The 19674-nt window shown below is 44.8% G+C and overlaps 2 protein-coding genes across 5 annotated transcripts in view; one reads left to right on the top strand and one right to left on the bottom strand.

The window, feature by feature from the left end:
* SIMC1 (SUMO interacting motifs containing 1) overlaps positions 1 to 4219 on the top strand; it is a gene marked incomplete at its 5' end in the record, with an annotated part of 41164 nt that extends 36945 nt beyond the window's left edge. The window contains 3 exons of the mRNA XM_080918945.1: positions 479 to 635; positions 759 to 843; positions 3882 to 4219. Coding sequence (XP_080775071.1) covers positions 479 to 635; positions 759 to 843; positions 3882 to 4132 — 493 coding nt within the window. The 3' untranslated portion in view covers positions 4133 to 4219. The remainder of the gene's footprint in view (positions 1 to 478; positions 636 to 758; positions 844 to 3881) is intronic.
* A 539-nt stretch (positions 4220 to 4758) lies between these two features.
* KIAA1191 lies at positions 4759 to 18301 on the bottom strand. 4 transcript variants are annotated; one of them, XM_080918964.1, is made up of 9 exons: positions 18163 to 18301; positions 17457 to 17557; positions 17133 to 17220; positions 11841 to 12019; positions 11043 to 11169; positions 9298 to 9422; positions 6403 to 6509; positions 6120 to 6259; positions 4759 to 6036 (listed from the first exon to the last, which is right to left on the bottom strand). In XM_080918964.1, exons 3-9 carry the CDS (start codon positions 17158 to 17160, stop codon positions 5831 to 5833), a joined length of 912 nt encoding a protein of 303 aa, XP_080775090.1. In that variant the 5' UTR covers positions 17161 to 17220; positions 17457 to 17557; positions 18163 to 18301; the 3' UTR covers positions 4759 to 5830. The 4 variants fall into 4 exon arrangements, with proteins under 4 accessions (XP_080775090.1, XP_080775091.1, XP_080775092.1 ...); XM_080918965.1 differs by lacking the exon at positions 17133 to 17220; XM_080918966.1 differs by lacking the exons at positions 17133 to 17220; positions 17457 to 17557 and having other exon boundaries at positions 18163 to 18291.
* Between the last annotated feature and the right edge of the window lie 1373 nt (positions 18302 to 19674).

Genomic DNA, 19674 nt, shown 5'->3' with positions numbered 1-19674 from the left:
TGCACACCACCACACCTGGCTTGCCACATTGCTTTATCTTGATTTCTTTTTAATTTCACCTTCATTTGTGAAGGGTTTTTTGCTGCATATAACATCTAATTCCTAAGAACTTAATGTATTTTAAAGATGCTCCATTTTCCCCTGCTGTATCTGATGAAACGCATTAGAAATTTCAGGTCAAGGGTACATCTACTGATGGAGCACAGGGCCCTGGGTTCAGCCCCCAACTGGTTGGTTTCAAGTTCATTATCCTCCTGCCTGGCACTGGAATTATGGTATGCACCAGGATACATGGCTTTGTCTTTTTCAAATGTCAAAGATTGTTCCATTTTTCTGTAAGTTACTAATTTATTAACAAATCCATTGCTATCTACAAGCACTGTGGTTTTGTAGACTTCATTAGGTTAGAATGCTCAGCAAAAGCTGTGCCGTATGCTATTTTGATGTGCTTCTGCTTAACTCCCTCCTTTCCACACAGGGAGATGTTCTTTACTACCATGGAGAGCCACCTTCTACGATGCAAAGTCCTAGAGATCATATTCCTCCACAGTTGTGAGACACCCACCCGTCTCCCCTTGTCTCTGGCCCAGGCCCTCTATTTTCTGAACAACTCCACATCCCTGCTCAAGTGTCAGGTACATTCCTTTCTGCTTCAGAACTTTCTCCTGATCCTGCTGTTTGGGCATCATGTGAGAGATTTGGAAACTATACTTTTATACAGGAACCATTGATTATCCACTGTTTTTCTGTTTCTGCAGTCAGATAAAACCCAGTGGCAGACATGGGATGAGCTGGTTGAACATCTGCAGTTCCTGTTGTCCAGTTATCAACACGTGCTTCGAGGTAAGGAACACTTGCTCACAAGCAGTGGCCATTATCAGAAAGGAGCACTTCCCAGTTGTTCATGTAAGTAAAGCACCATTCTAGGCAGGTGTGGTGATATTTGCCTATAATCCCAGCACCCAGGAAGCTAAGGCAGGAGGATGAAGAGTTGAAGTTTACATAGTAATAAATAGTGTGTCTCAAAAAATATATGAGCTGGAGAGATGGCATCTTAGTTGGGGTTTCACTACTATAAGCAGTCACCATGACCAAGGCAACTCTTACAAAGGACAACATTTAACTGGAGCTGGCTTATGGGTTCAGAGGTTTAGTCCATTATGATCAAGGTGGGAACATGGCAGTGTCCAGGTGCAGGAGGAGCTGAGAGTTCCATCTACATCTTCGTCTGAAGGCTGCTGGCAGAATACTGACTTCCAGGCAGCTAGCATATACAAACCATCACAATGGCTTAGTAACTGAAAGCACTTCCTGCTTCTATAGAGAACCCAGGTTCAAGGCCCAGCAGCCACATGGCAACTAGCATCGGTAACTCCAGTTTCAGGGGACCCAATGCCATCTTCTGTCCTCCATGGGCACAGGATATAATGTGATTACACAGAGATCAAGCTAAAGCACCCACACATAAAATAAAAATAAGTATTTTTTAAATAATAACAAAACAAAACATTTAAAGCATTGTTCTTTGATTGGAATCACTGTGATGATGGGAACATTCCTAGCTTGTCAGCTGGTGATGATCCAGTGGTTCTCCTGGCTATTAGATACTGGCTTCTCTTGGACTACATTTTAACAGCTCTCAGTAAAATACAGAATAGAGCATATCTACAGCAAGATGGACCCACATCTTATAAAAGATGTGAGGGACCTGAGAATGCCTGGGGCTGTCACTCAGGGGTAGAGCTTTTGCTTTGAATCCTTCAGTGCCTTGGCAAAGCTTTAGTGCTGAGTGGATCCTTGGGAGACTAGGACTGCAGCTCGTTGGCTAACTGTTCTCCAAGCCCAGCTGCAGCCCAGCATACCCAGCACTCAGGTGAGGCAGGAGAACCAAACTCAGTCACCCTGGGCTACTTAGCAAGCTAAGTATATACGGGACCTGTCACTGGAAATGTTCAAATCAAATTACTAAGCACATAAGTTTTTTACTGTTGTTTTTTCTTTTTTCAGATTGGACTTTGTTTTGTATTTCAAGATAGTCTGGCACTCACTAAGTAGCCCAGACTGACCTGAACTTAGATTCTCCTGCCTCGAGTTCCCAGGTGCTGGGTTTACAAGCATACACAACCAAGATTGACCAAAAAAATAGGAACCTCACAACGGAGAAATGGGGCATTTCCCCTGAACATGGTGGACTGAGGACACACAGCCTCACATGCCAGAGCTTATGACCTTGTTCCAATCTCAAGGAAGTACCCCACAAATCCAGACCGACAGCTCGGTTTCTATTGTTGATAAAACTCCATGACCAATAGCGACTTGGTGAGGAAAGGGTCTATTCTGTTTATACTTCCACATCACAGTCCATCATCCAGGGGAACTGGGAAGCAGGAGTCAAAGCAGAGGCTACGGAGAAAGGCTGCTAACTGGCATGCTTCCCGCTAGCTTGCTCACTTGTCCCCTCTTCCTGTCCCTCCCCCATGCACAGCTTCAGTTTGCTTTCTCATGACACTAGGGTGCTCAGGGATGGCATCACCCATATCAATCACTGAAGAAAATGCCCTAGAGACTTACCTACAAACCAGTCTCAGAGAAGCATTTTCTCAAATGATGCCAGCTTATGTCAAGTTGACATTAAACTTGCCAGACCATTTGTAAATGAGTGACCTGTTTAAAACCTGTTCCTGATTAAAGAGACACTAAAGTGTATGAATACTAAATGTAACTCTTCTAATTAGAAAGGGCTGGTGTGGGAGAGTTGAGGATAATTGATAAAACATTGCCTAACACACGAAAAGCCATGGGTCCCAGTCCCAGGACTACAGAAATGAGGGGCAGTGTTGGGACAGTTGGTGAATCTGAAGAGTGTATGATATTGGTTGATGGTCTTTATTTTCAATAATTATACCAGGTTACAATAGTAAATGTCCTCGATCTTAGAGGACCCATGTTGCAATACTGGACATGCGATTTACAGATTATCCTCACATAGTATCAAGGAAATTTTACTTGCCTGTGATCATTTGGAGGTTGACTGTAATTCAGTGATGATACATAGAAAGTAAGTGACCTCAGAGAACCATTTAGGCCTGGAACCAAGAACTCAGGGCAGGACTTTTTTATAAACCTTAGTGCTGAAATAAAGTCTCTCCCCCCTCCTCTCCCCTACTTTCTGTGTGTAGCTCAGGCTGCCTCTACACTCATGGCTGTGCTCCTGCATTGGCCTCCATTCCATCACTTTAGTTTTATTCTGCCTGGCTGGGGCAAACTACAGGGTCTTCCCTGTATGAGGTTGGAGTTGTACTAGAAAGTGAAGCCACACCTCCTCGTACTCAACAAGCACTTTCCCACTTAACTGTGCCCAGTCCTATAACTAAACACAGCTGTATTGTGTGTGCACTTTTAGCACCCTCAATGAAAGGTACAAACACATAACACCAAGTAGTAAAAAAAAATTTAATTCAGTATGTTTTCCCAAGTTATCATAAAATAGTTTTATAGTATACTGTGTAAGTCCAATGAAAAAAAAGTAAAAGATATTTAATATGTAGTTTCTTGAATTGGAGATGTCGCTTAGCAGGTAAGATCACTTATTTATCTTCTTTAAGAAGTTTTGTTTCCCTTTTATTGAGGCAGGATCTATTTAGTTCCGGCTGTCCTAGAACACCAGCATGAGCTTAAATTCAGAGATCCATCTATAAGGCACCCACCACCATGCCCAGCAAAGTGAGGGCAAGAACAGACCTTCTGGAAATGGGGCTTCCACAATAATGCACAAGACCTTTTGTCTCCTAGTAGCCAGGCAACAGGCCTAACCTATAAAACTGGACTTTAGCTTTTAAAGTCTAAAGAATAAAAACCCAGATATTTCTTCCCTCTTGCAGAGCACCTACGGAGCTCAGTGATCGATCGGAAAGACTTAATCATCAAAAGAATTAAGCCCAAGCCCCAGCAAGGAGATGACATCACAGTGGTGGATGTGGAGAAGCAGATTGAGGCCTTCCGCAGCCGCCTGGTCCACATACTGGGAGAACCTTTAGTCCCCCAGCTTCAAGACAAAGTGCATTTGTTGAAGCTGCTTCTCTTCTATGCTGCGGACTTGAACCCTGACACAGAGCCTGCTTCAGAGCACTGAGGCAGCCAGACTTCTAAGCACTGAGCACCAAGAATACCTCCTCACTGTCGCCAGCTACTTAGAAGCCCTGAAGTAGTTAGGAATATCATAGGACCAAACCTATCTTATTTATCTGTAGGTTGTAATAACTTTGTAACTCTTCAGTATATATAACCTTTTTTTTAATCTTTATCCTAGCCTATTCAAATTTGGCTTAAACATACAAGGTGTATATATTTTTTATTAAATTATTTATCTATGCTTTGAAACAGGCAATGATATGCACTATATGTCCAACATTTCCATGCAAGATGTGAAAGAACCCTTCTGAACAATCCATCAGTGTTACACTGGTCAAGGTACTGGAAAGACATTAGTTTTTCCTGAATAGACCACATTCTATATGAGACTTTTTATATTGCCCATGAATATGAATCTCTGTGGCCAATTTGTTATCTAATATAGCAAAGCAGGCAAAGAAACAAAAGGATAGACTGTTAAACATCTGCTGTCAGTAAGATACAATAGGAAGTTTATTATGCTCAGGCTCCACTACGGGGCAGGCAGAATGGACAAAAAAGACCTGGGCTTGAGAAAGTAGTAAAGATTTTTATTTGTCAATACAAGATAACACAAATAAATTAATTTTTACAACAATCTTAGACTCCAGGGCTTCTCTATGAGGTTAGCTCATTATGTAAACAGACTACTATCTAAAATGATCGAGCAATTTTGTTTGTGAGTGTTCAAGACCAACAGACCTGTGAACAATGGGAACACAAAGGGGCACTTCCTTGCCTCCCTTCCTTGGTATGTGTTACTGAACAGCTGAGGCTAACGTGGTGGAAAATGGTCTCAGTGTTATCAGAATACAGTGGCACCAACTTCATGTGAACCTGAAGACTAGAATCCAGTTGTGCCTATCATCCTCTTTAACAAAAGCTTGCCCTGGGTGTGGTTGTGTACACCTTCAATCCCAGCAATAGGAGGCGGAGGCAGGTACATCTGTGCATCTACTGATTGACTTCCAGGCTAGCCATGGCTACAAAAGTGAGATATCCCAAAACACACAACTAAAAGTATAGTATCCAGGAACTAGGGGTGATACCCTGTCCGAGCTTAGTCTTTAATAATGGAATCGGAGTGGGGAACCATTTGCTAGTACGAAACTAGCATACTGAATTAAAGTTAATTTCATATTAAAGTGCGAAAGAGAAAGGGGGCTGCATTTGAAGCAGGCAGGTGTATCTCCTTAAATTCAAGGCCAGCCTGGTCTTAAAAGCTATTTCCAGGACAGTCAGGGCTACAGAGAGAGACAGAGCCAAGGTCCTGCCAAGTGTAGCTGTGAGCTGTGCCCAGCTCTCAGAGAAGTCCAGGCTAATGCATGTCAGGAGGCCTCCACTGTGCAAACTGGTTGGTGGGCACCTCTACCATGATTTGTCAGTGCTCACAGTGATCATGGGAAAAGAATCAAGCAGCCTTACTTAGTATTGGAAGCACTCCAGCACAATTTACCTAGGAAAACAAGGATCAGAGTCCTTCTCTAGGATAAATGATTAAAAAATAGTGAGGTCCTCCACTCTACACCACTGACATTTCCCATCAACCTGAAAGCAGTGCAAAATGGTTTCTCTCACACAAAAATCTACACACTCACTCAGGCCTCAGCCAAATCACTCCTATGTCAGACCAGAGAAGTTACCCTGGACAGAAAGCATTCTAGAAGCCAGTGGGTGTAAGCACATTCAGGTCACGTGGTTTGATATTATGGGTTCGAGGTGGTTGTTTCTTTCCTTCTACCATTGGGACATCCATTTTTGGCGGCTTGAAGACTGCTGGATCTTCACCTACTCGTGTGGTCTGGACACGCATCACCTCCATAGGAGAGGGTTTGGGGGCACCTTTGTAAGCCTGAATGGCAAAACCTGCCAAGGAAAACCACAGATTATATATACCCCAGCCTACACAGTAGCTGGGGGTCCCAATACTCTTTCTGAAGCTGCCTTACCAGAATCAGATTTCTGCAGGGGTCGTGGTCCAAAGAGGCTCCATTTGTCTGCTGAGTTCCTATCATTTCCACTCCCAGGATCCATTGTGTGAGGATTTGGAGCAGGTAAGGCTGTTGAGGAGCCAGATGGAAACCAGCCCCTGGAACAGAAAATTAAATACATATTCCTGTATATCATCTTCCTATGTCACTGTAAGTATCTTACACCAAAGCAACCAGACCCCACAGGCTGGAGCCCAGCATCAGCTCAGCACTGGCCTCCCCAGGGTCCAGGGAGACTCACCTGGACTTCTGCTTAGGGGACGACTGAGGGGTGCTGCTCGGGGTAGACTGGGCTGATGCAGGGTGCTTCTCCTCTTTTGTTGTCTCTCCACTCTGCAGCTTTAGTTTCTGTACCAATGAGTGAGAAGAGACTTTTCAAAGTGAAATCAGACACACAACAGATCACCCTCTGATGTACATCCTAACTTGAGGCAGCAGTGATTTTGTTCCTTCCACACCACACGGAACTTTACGGCATCTCAAACATTCCTGTGCTACAAGCCAAACACCAGAACTATGGAAAGAACCACCAAGCTGCATACTGCTTAGGCCTGGCCTTGTATTCTGCTCCTGTCTTTTAGTACAAGCTCAGCCCTTCTCAGACTTTCAAAGCCAAGACGCAGGTTTGCTGTCCTCTTTAGTGAAATGCTTCTGAGAAACCTACCTTACTTTCCCTCCTTTTCCCCATAACCAACCACCTCCACAGCGTTATCAAAGTACTGCTGACAGCAGTGGCTTAGCAAAGTCAGAGCTGCTTCATAGGTCTAAGTTGAGGCTCTACAGTAGTATGTTTATTCTCTATGAGGGACACACCTCTGCTGGACCTAAGCTGACTTAACCCATTAATTTGACAATCTTGCTACAAAATGAAAGGCAAAAACAAGAGTGCCTGCCCTTCAGAAGCATCTGTCTTGTCAAAGTTCAAAGGGTATCAGCTTAACAGGATTTCTCATAGGAGTGGCTTTTAAACTTAACCTGCAGATTCATCTGAAACACTCACTGCACAATGCACACCATCTGCCCTGTTTTTTCCTCACACCTACATACGCACACTGTACACTGTCACCTGTGTCTTTGATGTTCTCCCTATGCCCAAAGGAACTTGTAATGGTTACTTGGATTTTATTTTCTTTCTTGTGTTAAAGATTTTTATTTTTTATGTGACTGGCTATATTTGTGTGTGTGTGTGTGTGTGTGTGCGTGTGTGTGTGTGTGTGTGTACAGTGAGGGGAAGGTGTGCATATGACCTGTGTCTTAGTTAGGGTTTTATTGCTGTGAACAGACACCATGACCAAGGCAAGTCTTATAAATAACATTTAACTGAGGCTGGCTTACAGGTTTAGAGATGCAGTTCATTATTAAGACAAGAGCATGGCAGCATCCAGGCAGGCATGGTGCAGGAGGAGCTGAGAGTTCTATATCTTCATCCAAAGGAAGCCAGGAACAGACTGAGCATCCTCAGGCAGCTAGGAGGAGGGTCTCCAAGCTCACCCCCAGAGTGAACTGGAAGTACAGGTGTGCTACCACCATGTCTGAGACCATAGTAGTTTTTTGTTTGGGGAGTTGTTTTGTATTATTATTTTTGTTTTGTTGAGATCATCTCTCCCTGGGATCTGGGGCTGACTAGACTAGGCTGGTTTGACAGCAATCTCCAGGAATCCACCCATCTTTGCCTCCCTAGCACTGAGGTGGCCAACATCACCATATCTGCCTTTATACATGGTTTCTAGGGAGTGGTTCTCTTGCTTCTGTACCTTACTAACTGATTTATCTTCTTTGTTTACACAACAGAGTATCTACTCCAAGGATGTCAAGATTATGTGAATTATATGAAGTCATAGAACACCAGTTAGTATAAAGCGGCCTCTCTAGAATCATGTGAACACCAGTGAGATGGGTCGGTGAGGAAAGGCACTTGCTGTCAGGCCAACAATCTACAGGGTGGGAGGAAAGAACTAACTTCTACAAGTTTTTCTCTGACCTCCACATGTTTCATGGCATGAACCAACACACACAATAAAAAAAAAATGTTTTTAAGAAAGTCATTAAAACTTTATCACAGACAGGAGTGGTGACTTTATCAGTAACCACAGTACCTGAGACTGAGGAAGGAGAACCATTACTTGAGGCAAGCCTTAACTACACAGAAAGATATATCTCAAAAACTAGAGGTTGGGGGCTTGAAAGATGGCTCAGCAGTTAAGAGCACCAGCTATTCTTCCAGAGGACCCAAGTTCTATTCCCAGCACCCATATGGCAGCTCACAATCATCTGTATCTCCTGTTCAGGAGGTCAGATGCCCTCTTCTGGCCTTTGCAGGTACTAAGTATAAAGTAAATGCATAGAAATACATGGAGACAAAACACCATGCAAAGAAAATAAATCCAGAAGACAAAAGCAATGGGCAAGAGGCTGGACATGGAGCTCAGTGGTAGAACACATTTCAATTACCTGGTTCAATTACCTGGAACTCACTAAGCTGACCAGGCTGGCCTTGAACCCAGAGATCCACACCTGCCTCTGCCTCCCAAAAGCTGGGATTAAAGACCAGCTCCTGAGTGGAATTTCTTTTTTTAAGTTAAGTATTCACTGGGCATGGTGGTACAGACCTCTAAACCCTGCACTTGAGAAGCAGAGGCAGGAGGATCAGTTCAAGGGTAGCCTGGATTTTGGTTTTGTTTTTTTGTTGTTTTTCCTGGCTAGCCTGGAAACCCTCATGCTCACATACACACTGTGACTAAAGGACTATCCCACCATACAAGCCTGCATATATATACAAAGACCCTATCTCTAAATAAACAAGCAGATAATGTTGCTCAGCTGAACTATGAACTCTTAGACCTGTGTGATTCCCCTTTCCCTCCCTCCCAGGCAACCACTCTGGCATATAAAACAGTCCACAGTTCAGAGTTCTCATGCATGCCATACTTATGACATGCCCTCACTTTCCAGAGCAGCCAGCAAAATATCTGCAGCTAAGGAGCCCAAGCCTTCAGCCAGGAGTGCCACCTTAGCAGGGCCATCCTGGTTTGTCTGCCTATTCTCTTCTTGTCACTCTCCACTGATGCCAGACAGCTAAGCTGGAAACTCGTAAACCACAATCGCAGATCCAACCATGATGACCCTGCTTGCTTACATGGAGTGCTTCTGCCACGCGAAGGTACTTGGTCTCCTCAGTGGTAAGGCCCTTATGGGGTGTGTAGCCAGCATCTCGAAGTCCTGCCTGTTGTTCAAAACGCTGGATGCTCTCCTGGGTCTGTTCTGAAAAGAGGACAGTTATGCTCAACCCCTCACCAGTAGCAAACCAGCCAGGACAGTACAGGTGTCTTGTTCTCCCCAGAAGCACGAGGCCATACTGAGCACTGGAGAGTCAGGGTACCTCACACATGCCCTGACACAAAGGCTCCCTCAGAAGCCAGCCTTCCCTCACAGCACACCAAAAAAGCAAACTGCCCTGAAGGGATGCTGAATGCCTTACCTCCTCTCACTCAGACTCGGACACTTCACATTCAGTAACAGCAAAAGGCACCCGATGCATGGACACAGTAAGAAGTCCCAAAGCACTAAGTTCCCTCAGAGAATTACCACCTGCACAGAAACTTTGCCAAAGGGAAGCATTCTTGCCAGCTGGCACCAAGGTGACAGCCAGAGTCGCAGCATGACAACCCGCCTTGAACTAGCCCAGGCCTACACACTCTTACATAAGTTTCTTATGTATGACCTGCCTGTTAACTGTTTCTGGCCCAGCTAACCAGGGCCTTTCAGCTTGGCTTATGATGTCACAAGTCACTCACACTATGGAATGAACAAGAGATGATTTTTTTTTCTACAACATTGCACACTGTACATGAGCATGGTAGCTGAAGACTGTCCTCACACCAGGTGGACTTTGGGTTTATTCCACTTCCTTTATGTGTACCACGTGCATGCCCAGTGCCCTTGGAAGCCAGCTGTGAGGTATGATGCCAGAACAGTCAAGCTTCAAACTACAAGTTGGAGCTGCTGCTTCAAATGGATCGGTGACAGAAAACCAAGACAACTGATGCCCTCCTGGAGAAAAGTAGAGAGCTCTGACAGAAGAGCCAACCAAGAAGCTCTGTGCAGCTCAGTGCTGCGGTGGGGATTACTGCCAACATGGGAGCCACGGACTGATTAACTTCCCACACCTGCCAGAATGACCCTTGAGAAGGAAGCAGCTTAGGTACTTATGGCAGAAGTCTAAGATGAAGAGCTAGAGAGATGGCTCAGTGGTTAAAAGCACTGGCTGCTCTTCCAGAGGTCCTGAGTTCAATTCTCAACAACTACATAATGGTTCATGACCCATCTATAAAGGGATCTGATGCTGTCTTCTGGCGTGTAGATGTGTGTATACATAAAGACAGCATTTCTACATTGAAAAATAATAAGAATTTTAAAAAAGAACACAAAAACAGAAGGACTGTTTTGAGTTCAAAGTCAAAAGGGTACACAGCAAGACCTGTCTCAAAACAAAGCCAAACAAATATGCATGCAATAGTGAAAGGCCAGAGGGCCAACCTCTGGTGTGCCACACACTCTACAACACACCTAGAGCATATCTAAGCTCCTGCTAATGAACTAGCTATTCAACCTTACCATCAACCTGCCAACTAGATCCCTACTTCAGAAAAGTGGGGTACAGCATCTACTATTAAGTAACTTATCCAAGACCACAGAAGGGAAAACGAGACTATATATCAAACAACAGTTGACTTAGGTATGTACCTAAGCCAATGAGATACTTAACAGTCAACAAATCTTCCTTCTTGATGAGGTGGAGCTGAGGGGTTCAGCAGCCACTCATATGTGAGGCCCCACTTCTTCCTCACTCGCTTTACTCTGCTGAGACTGAAGGGCGCTTACTTGAGATCAGGGAACTCATGATGACATGGGTAGCCTTAGCCTTCACCACAGGGGCCTTGTCTGAACTGTCAATGGCTGTTGATGGAGTCACCGCAAGGGAAGAGACACTGGCCGCTCCTTCCTCTGCCTGTTCAAGAGAGGTATGGAAGGATGTGAGTAGAACAGAGGAGCCACACAGCTAGACTTACTTCTTTGGATAAAGTCACAGGAATATGTAACCTGCTAAGTGAAGAAATGTTAGAAGTGGACACTGGCCACAAAACAAACCTCTTAAAGGTTTTATGAACTCTATGCCAGACTTTCAGCTTAACACTGCAATACAATACAGAGAATCACTAAATACTCAAACTCTCTAGTGCCCCAAAATCTGAAACTTTTTCACACTGCCATCACACAAGAGACAGTAAAACTTCCCAGTGTAAAACTTCATTTAGTGCATAAAAATCTGACTACATAAGTGATCAGGCTGTGAGGAGAGGGTATGCATTCTACATAAATTAATTTTCCCCACTACCTCATTATTCTATGGCTGGATAACAGGGAAGCTACAAAGAAGCAAGCAGGATTCATTAGAACTCAGGTATGGAAGCTCTGGAGTTTTAGCTGGGAAGTGAACTCCAGAAGCATCTCGTGTAGTCAACACTGCTGTTCAGTCTTTGGATTTGTAAAGGCACAGAAGATGAACAGAAGGAACAAGTGCTGCCTGATTCTGTAGGGACTGAGAAACACTGAAGCTTCTGGAGGAAAAGGAGGGAAAAGAGGGTGAGTTTGCCAGAAGCCATCAGCAGGGTAAGGTACCTTGTCAAGATGCTGATACTTGCGCTCTGGAATCACTGGCTTCCAGGGGATGCTGCCCATGTCTGATGGAGGAGGAGTCATGGGTGCAGGGTCCTCTAGGGCATCATCATAGCTGAATGCCCGGCGGCACATCCCGATGGGCAGGGACATCTTGCTTAGAGGCCCACTGGGAGCAAGAGCTAAGAACAGAGACACCTGTCAATATGGGACATCAACTGAACATACTAGTGGCTTTAAGTTAATCTGTAAGTAAAAAAGTTGTGGGGGCTGGAGAGATGGCTCAGTGGTTAAGAGCACTGATTGTTCTTCCAGAGGTCCTGAGTTCAAATCCCAGCAACCACATGGTGGCTCACAACCATCTGTAATGGAATCTAATGCCCTCTTCTGGTGTGTCTAAAGACAGTAGCAGTATATTCACATACATAAACTAAATAAATAAATCTTAAAAAAAAAATCTTTTTGTAGGGGACAACTAATCCACTCAAGGGAGTAATAATAGCACCAGTAGCAGTGCTCACAGCCTTCTCTATCCACCACGATGTACTATATTGGCTCAGCAACAAGAGCCTATTAGGTAGGGTCTTGCTAGGTAGTCCTGGCTGGCTGGTACTCACTATATAACTTGCACAGCTGGCCTCACGTTGTGTCAATCTTTCTGCCTCAGCTCTACCCAAGTGCTAGGACTACAGGCACATACCACCTTAATTGATTTTTAGAGAATAAAGAACCTGAACCTCAAGTTAAATTTACCTATGCGAAGTCCCAACTTCAAAGCACAATTCCCAGTTTAAAAAAAAAAAAAAACCTATATCATTTCACAGCTTGCATGCTAAACTCTCAGTCATACAACACTGAGGATAAAAAGTGACTGAAGGTATCATTCTGTGTTTCTCCCCTCACTCTGTAGCCTGTCAGTGTCTCATTTGATGAGGACATTAAAGCCTAGTGGTGAAAGGATTTGCCTCAGTTCAGAGAGAAAGTTTATGATGAGCCCTGTGCCTTCTTTGTCTTCCATCCAAAGAGACCTACAAGAAACAGTCTGTGGTCTGGCACCACCTCTAGCTTCCAGCATTCTGATGATCAGACATTACTGACTGCCACTCTCATCAACACTGCCAGCTCCAGCCTGCCCTTCCTGTCCACGAGAACTGACAGCTGGAAGGTCCAGCTTCCACAAAGGCACCATGCTTCCAGCATACTTTCAGCTGTGCCAGACCAGAGAGCCGGGTCCATTTGTCTGCTTACTGATCCAGAACCTGCCTTCAAGGTGATACTTTCCAGTTACATAATTGTACTCTTCAAGGTACCAACCTGCCTGGCAACAAGTCCCAAACCCTATCAAAAGGATCCAAAGCTACCATGTGACTATCACCAATATTAATAACTAACAAGTCCAAGAAGTTACTGGTTGCCAAGGGCCAGGGAGAGGGCAATGAGATGTATTTCCTAATGGGTACACACCAACCAAGAAATCACCCACTTTAGGTGAATTTACAGTATGTACATTGTTATCTCAAGGAAAAAAGACATGCAAACAAAAATTACCTGGCACCTAGAGCCCTCTGTCTTAGTCAGGGTTTCTATTCCTGCACAAACATGACCAAGAAGCAAGCTGGGGAGAAAAGGGTTTTATTCAGCTTACACTTTCTACGTTACTGTTCATCACCAAAGGAAGTCAGGACTGGAACTCAAGCAGGTCAGGAAGCAGAAGCTGATGCAAAGGCCATGGAGGAATGTTACTTACTGGCTTGCTTCCCCTGGCTTGCTCAGCCTGCTTTCTTTTAGAACCCAGGTCTACCAGCCCAGGGATGGCACCACCCACAATGGGCCCTCCTCCCTTGATCACTAGTTGAGAAAATGCCTTACAGCTGGATCTCATGGAGGCATTTCCTCAGCTGAGGCTCCTTTCTCTGTGATAACTCCAGCCTGTGTCAACTTAACATAAAGCCAGCCAATACAACTGACCCCTTGTCAACTTGACACACAAATCACTGTTAAGCCTCAACCCTTACTTTCTTATTCATCCCCAATATCTAAATAACCTTAAGGGTTCCACAGTTTTTACAAATTAAATTTTCAATCCCTTTAAAATACCCAATCTCTTTTAAAATTCAAGGTCTTTTTTTCACTTCAAAGTCTCTTAACTGTGGGCTCAATTAAAATACGTTCTTCCTTAAAGAAGGAAAAATATCAAGGCACAGTCACAATCAAAAGCAAAATCAGACTCTAACATCCAATATCTAGGTTCCTCACAAACTTCTGGTCTCCAAGGGCTTGGGTCACTTCTCCAGCTCTGCCCTTTGTAGAACACGCCTCGTCTTCTAGGCTCCAGGTGCCTGTTCTCCACTGCCACTGCTGTTCTTGGTGGTCATCTCATGGTACGGGAATCTCCAAAACACTGCTGTCTAAGGCTGCAACACGGCTTCACCAGTAGCCGCTCATAGGCTCCCTTCATGGTGCCAATCCTCAAATCCTTTGCATGACCCCTTCAGTCCTGGACTGTCAACTACAACTGAGGCTGTACTTTCACCAATGGCCCCCCATGGCCTCTCACAGTTCCAAGCCTCAGCTGTTCTTCATGATTCCTTCATGCATTCAAAACCAGCACCACCTGGGTAATTCTTACACATTACCAAGTATAGCTGCAACATGAGGTACAACCTTGGCTATCCCTGAAACACAGTCTTTTGTCCTCTAACACTTCCTAGATTTCACCTCACTGATGCTGTTCTCTCCTTAATCATCACTAATTTCTTAGCTCCAGCTAACCAGCATCAATTGTCCCAGTAGTCTCCTTCTCTTTAATATAAGGCCAGAGTCACATGACCGAAGCTGCCGCTTGCAGGAGCTGGAACACCCCCCCCCTTCTATTACATTACCACTAGATTCCTCTTTTCTAACTCCTTCAGTACCTAAGCTTAGCTGTCCTGGATCTTTCTCTGTAGACTGACCTTGAATTTAAAGATCTGTATGTCAATCTCCTGGAATTGTATGCCCTCTCCTCAGACACACCAGAAGAAGGCATCAGATCCTACTACAGAAACTTGTGAGCCACCACGTGATTGCTGGGAATTGAACTCAGGACCTCTGGAAGAGCAGTCAGTGCTCTTAACCTCTGAGCCATCTCTCCAGCCCTCAATTTAATATTCTTGAATACAGGATTCAGCTCCATTTCACTTCTTGGTGTCCCCTTAATACTCGAACCATATATTTTGTATTTTTTCTTTTTCAACTTGCTCCTTTTCATTAAAATGATCTTCATAAAAGTGAACTTTAGTAAACAAACAACAGAATTTACACCAGGCTGTTTTGAGACTTCTTTTTACAAAGCAATTAATCAAAATCTCTTCACCTTAACCTCAGGCAGACTTTTTGGACAAGGGCAAAAGCAGCCATATTCTTCACCAAAATACTACAAAAACAGTCTCTATGCCACAAACTAAAATTCTCCACTGAAACCTCTTGGACCAAGTTGACGAAATTCAAATCATTCTCAGTAACAATGTCTTCCATATTCTTACTAAGATGGCCCATTAAGCCCCATTTAAAGCCTTTCATGGCTTTCCAAATCCAAAGTCCCAAAATCCACATTCTTCCAAACAAAAGCATGGTCAGGCCTATCACAGCAATACACCACTTCTGCTACCAACTTCTGTATTAGTCTGGGTTCTCTAGAGTCACAAACTTATGGTAGTCTCTATATAGTAAGGTAATTTGTTGGTGCTTACAGGCTATAATCCAACTCCCCAACAATGGTAGGCAGCCCTGTGAAGGGAATTCCAAGGACCTAGCAGATGCTCAGTCCCATAAGGCAAGCAGGCTAAGAGAGTGTGCCTTCGTTCTTCCAATGTCCTTATGTAAATCTCAACAGAAGGTACCACCACACCTAGATCTGGGACTTGCTTTGTCCCAAATGAAATTTCACTCAGAGATCTCCTTGCCTTAGTGTCCTAAGATTCATAGCCACTATGCCTCAAGATCAGGATCACAGGTAAGCCTCCCAATTCTGGATTGTGGTTCATTCCAGGTATAGTCAAGTTGACAACCAGGAATAGCCACTACTACATCCTCCTTGATTTAATCCTCACTAAGTAAACTCTTTTTCCATTTCCCAGCTCAGACAACTGTGGTACATAAGCAATATCACACAGCTAGCAAATGTGCAGTAGACATCAAAACCAGGGCTCCCACCTTGTGCTTACCATTCCATGCTTCTATGTCACAAAGCCATAATCTCATGAGTACCACACACCATAGCTTGGCATGATGACAAGGACTTTGAGAGCCCAGGATAAATGAAAGACACACATGATGGTAGAGACAAATGGTATCAGGACATATGAAGAAAACTTCCACTAACCCATCTAACTGGGGTGCAATTTCAAACCAAGGTTGAAGACCTCGCCCAATGGCTTCATAAAAACAATAGTAATAAAGTTAGTTAATATCTACTAGGAAAAGTATTTCTACTAAGAGATCAAAAACTTTTTTGAGCCACGTGTGGTATACATACATTAAATCCCAGCACTCAGGAGGCAGAGACAGGAGGATCTCTCTGAGTTCCAGGACAGTCAAGTCTACAAAGTGAGACTTTGTCTCAAGCAAAAGACAACAAACACTTTTTTGAACAGTAAATGCAGATTTAGCAGTAACTTTTAACTTTATTTGTAAAATTTTTTAAGCTGGATTTGGTAGCTCATGCCTTTAAAGGCAGCATTTGGGAAGTAGAGGCAGAATGATAGATCTCTGTGAATTCAAGGCCAGCATGATCTAAATACAGTTTCAGGACAGCCAGAACCACACAGAGAAACCCTGTCTCAGGAGAAACAAACCAAAAAAGTGCTTACTTTTCACAACAGACCTGCAGCACATTCTTCTAAGATTCCAAGATTCAGACTGACCTTTCTGGTAACAGTCCAAAGAGGAATCAAGGATCTCAGCAGCTCAGACATTACTGTTCAACACAGGCCAAGAATACACTAAATGTTGGTGCAAATGTTTTTACAACTGAAGATTTAACAGTGACTTGTACACTTTGCCCAAACCTCCATCCTATCCTTACCACCCTCAAAACAGAGAAATTAATCCCACTGACACATCCTACAGTTAATTCTTCTCCTCTGTCATATACTTAAGGGAAGAGGCCCTAAGTGAAAGTCTGGGTTTATACCATGGCTGAGAAGGTGATGACATCATATTAAAGGTGATCGCAAGGAACCAGTACTACCTGATTCAGAGAAAATAAACTCCCGAAGGACAAAACAGTCTTAACCAATAAGAATTTAAGTTTACCAGGCACTTCAGGTTGTCTTGAAGCCATTGAAAGACTGGGATCCAGGTGTTTTTTTCTATACTGAATTCCGAGCTGAGTCCCTGCCACCTAATAAAAATAACAAAGGGCATTTTCTTATGCTGAACAGCAGAGGGTACCTCCAGAGCTGTTCTTTTGACAGACATGCAGAGATTTATGGCGTTGAAACATACACACACTAGAACCAATGAGCGACAAACACACCCCCAAAAGTATAAAGTTCATTGGTTGGCCAGCATCCACTGGCTGGCTCATCTTAACAACTGAGAAGATAAGACAAACATCAATGAAGGCAGACACCTTACCACAGTGAAATGACTTATGCTGACAGACGGATGTTAATGAGGAGCATTGCCCAGCTTCTGCAAATTAGCAAAGCTTCTGAGGAAAGGTCCATCCAGAGGTTCTAGTAACAATAAACAAACCAAGGTTGGTACAACGCCCCTACGTCCACCAAACTATGCCTTGAAGATTCGACCCCGTGAGAGCTTCACGAGCCGCAGTACACAGCAGTACTCCCCCTTGACAGAAATGAGCTATGCCAACATATGAGACCAACTCAGTATTGCTAACGCCGACTAAAAGTTATCGCATCTTACACAACCCTTGTCTTTAAAACCCTTGCACTGCACTGCACTGCACAGAAGGCATTATAGATTCGAATGTTTGTTCAAGTCCACAGGGGCCACTCACTGCGGCCCAGAGGACATCCGCAAGCCAGATACACGCCCTTCCCCGCTCCCTCAGGGACCCCAGGCCCTCGACTCCCCTTCCGAAGCTACAAAACAATGTTTATGGGATGTGTAAAGCCTGTCCGACCCTTCCCGTGGTCCCACCCCTCAAGGCTAAGCCAGCAGGTTCGCGGCAAACGGGTGCTCCGAGGCTCACTGGGGGACCTTTCTGGGGTCCCTCGAGCCCTGCTAGGGTGGAACGAGGCCCCCGCCCGGCCCCCAGGCCGCGGCGCCCCGGAATTCAGAATGCCCCCAGCACCGCCACACCGCAGTCGGTTACCTGCTCGCCCGCCACCTGCGGTCCGAACTTCCGCACTAAAGAGGCTCCGAGGCTCCAGAAGGCTCAAGAGGCTGCGGGGCTGAGCAGAGCCGAGCCATCGTGAAAGCACGGCGAACGCTCCCCGACTGAAGACTGTAGCCGGCCGGCAGCCGAACAGCAAACTAGCCCAAGACCGCCGCAAGTCGCGCGAGATATAACTCGGAAGTCCGCTGGGCACGCAGGGAGTTGTAGTCCGAGATCTGAGTGTACCACTCCCCACCCTCTACCGCCGCCACCACCACTGTACCAACCCTCCCTCTGAGCCTGTAATCGTGACACTTGGAGCCTGAGATAGGAGCATTGCGTGGATCAAGGAGTGCGGTGGAGGTTAGGGGTGAGAGGAGAGAGGGGAAAAGAATGAAGGTTGATTGTTGGAGATGGTTCAGCAGTTAAAACAGCAACTACTGCACTTGTAGAGGACCTAGGTTTGTAACTACAGCTTCGCAGAGTCTGCTGCCCTCTTCTGGTTTCGAAGGACACTGCACTCGCTCGCACATTGCCACACACTCAAAGCATACAAAATCAAACTTTTAGTGGTGGTGCCACTTTTTAATTCCCAATAACTCGGGAGGTAGAGGAAACCGGATCTTTGTAAGTTCAAGGCCAGCCTGGTCTACAAAGAAAGTTCCAAGGCAGCCAGAAATATACGAACAATCACTAACTCAAAACAAACAAAAAGCTGGAAAAGGCATAGTAAATACCCCTTGAAATCAAAGCCAACAAAACTCATAAAGACTTTTCCCAGGGCTTGTGGCCCCATCGCCATTTTCTGTCCACTCCCCCTCTCTCCTAGAGGTCTGTCCATAAACAATACACCAATACTTCTCAACCGTCCCAATGAGGTGACTCTACTATGGTAGTTCCTTCATGTTGTGGTGATTCCCAGCCATAAAGATATTTTTCTTTTATTTTTTAGGATTTATGTATTTATTATATAAAAGTACACTGTAGCTGTCTTCAGACACACCAGAAGAGATGGTATCAGATCTCATTACAGATGGTTGTGTGTAGGGAGCCGTTTGTACCACACCCAAACATGGCGCCAGCTTCCCACCGAGAACTCAGCAAACAGAGCTGTTGCCCAGCCAAGAGACTTAGAGCGCATGCGCCACATACGTCATAGCCCGCTCTCGGGGCATGCTATTGAGTTACTGGAGGGCGCACCAATCAGGTAGCAACACGAGTCTCCTGGGCATATATAAGCAATGCTTTTCTCTCCCGCGTGGAGAAGTCCCCTGCTCAGGGAGATCCCCTGCTCAGAGTATTGTACAATAAAGGTTGTTCGCAGAAGAATCCTGTGGTTGCACACCTATTCCTGCCGGCGGGACGTGGGGCGTGCGACAAGTGGTGCCGAAAATCCCAGGAGCGCCAAGGGGACCCTTCAGTTCGCTGAAGTGGATTCAGAACTGTGAAAAGGTAAATGGTAAGCTCCGAGAGACATGTCTCTCTTTGGATTTTACGGGGTGCCAAAAG

Source organism: Micromys minutus, assembly GCF_963924665.1.
Source record: "Micromys minutus genome assembly, chromosome: 1".
In the NCBI taxonomy this organism is placed as follows: Eukaryota; Metazoa; Chordata; class Mammalia; order Rodentia; family Muridae; genus Micromys; species Micromys minutus.
The sequence above is the reverse complement of the archived record's forward strand: the minus strand, read 5'-3'. Positions and strand labels throughout refer to the sequence as shown.

Bases quoted from the DNA above. Each gene is read 5' to 3' on its own strand.
- KIAA1191 (XM_080918964.1), bottom strand. From the start codon at position 17,160: ATGGCTTCAAGACAACCTGAAGTGCCTG. The intron at 9,423-11,042 runs GTAAGCGCCCTT...TCCTCTTTTCAG, and splicing joins CATGAGTTCCCTGATCTCAA to AACAGACCCAGGAGAGCATC. The intron at 6,260-6,402 runs GTGAGTCTCCCT...TTTCTGTTCCAG, and splicing joins TCCCCTAAGCAGAAGTCCAG to GGGCTGGTTTCCATCTGGCT.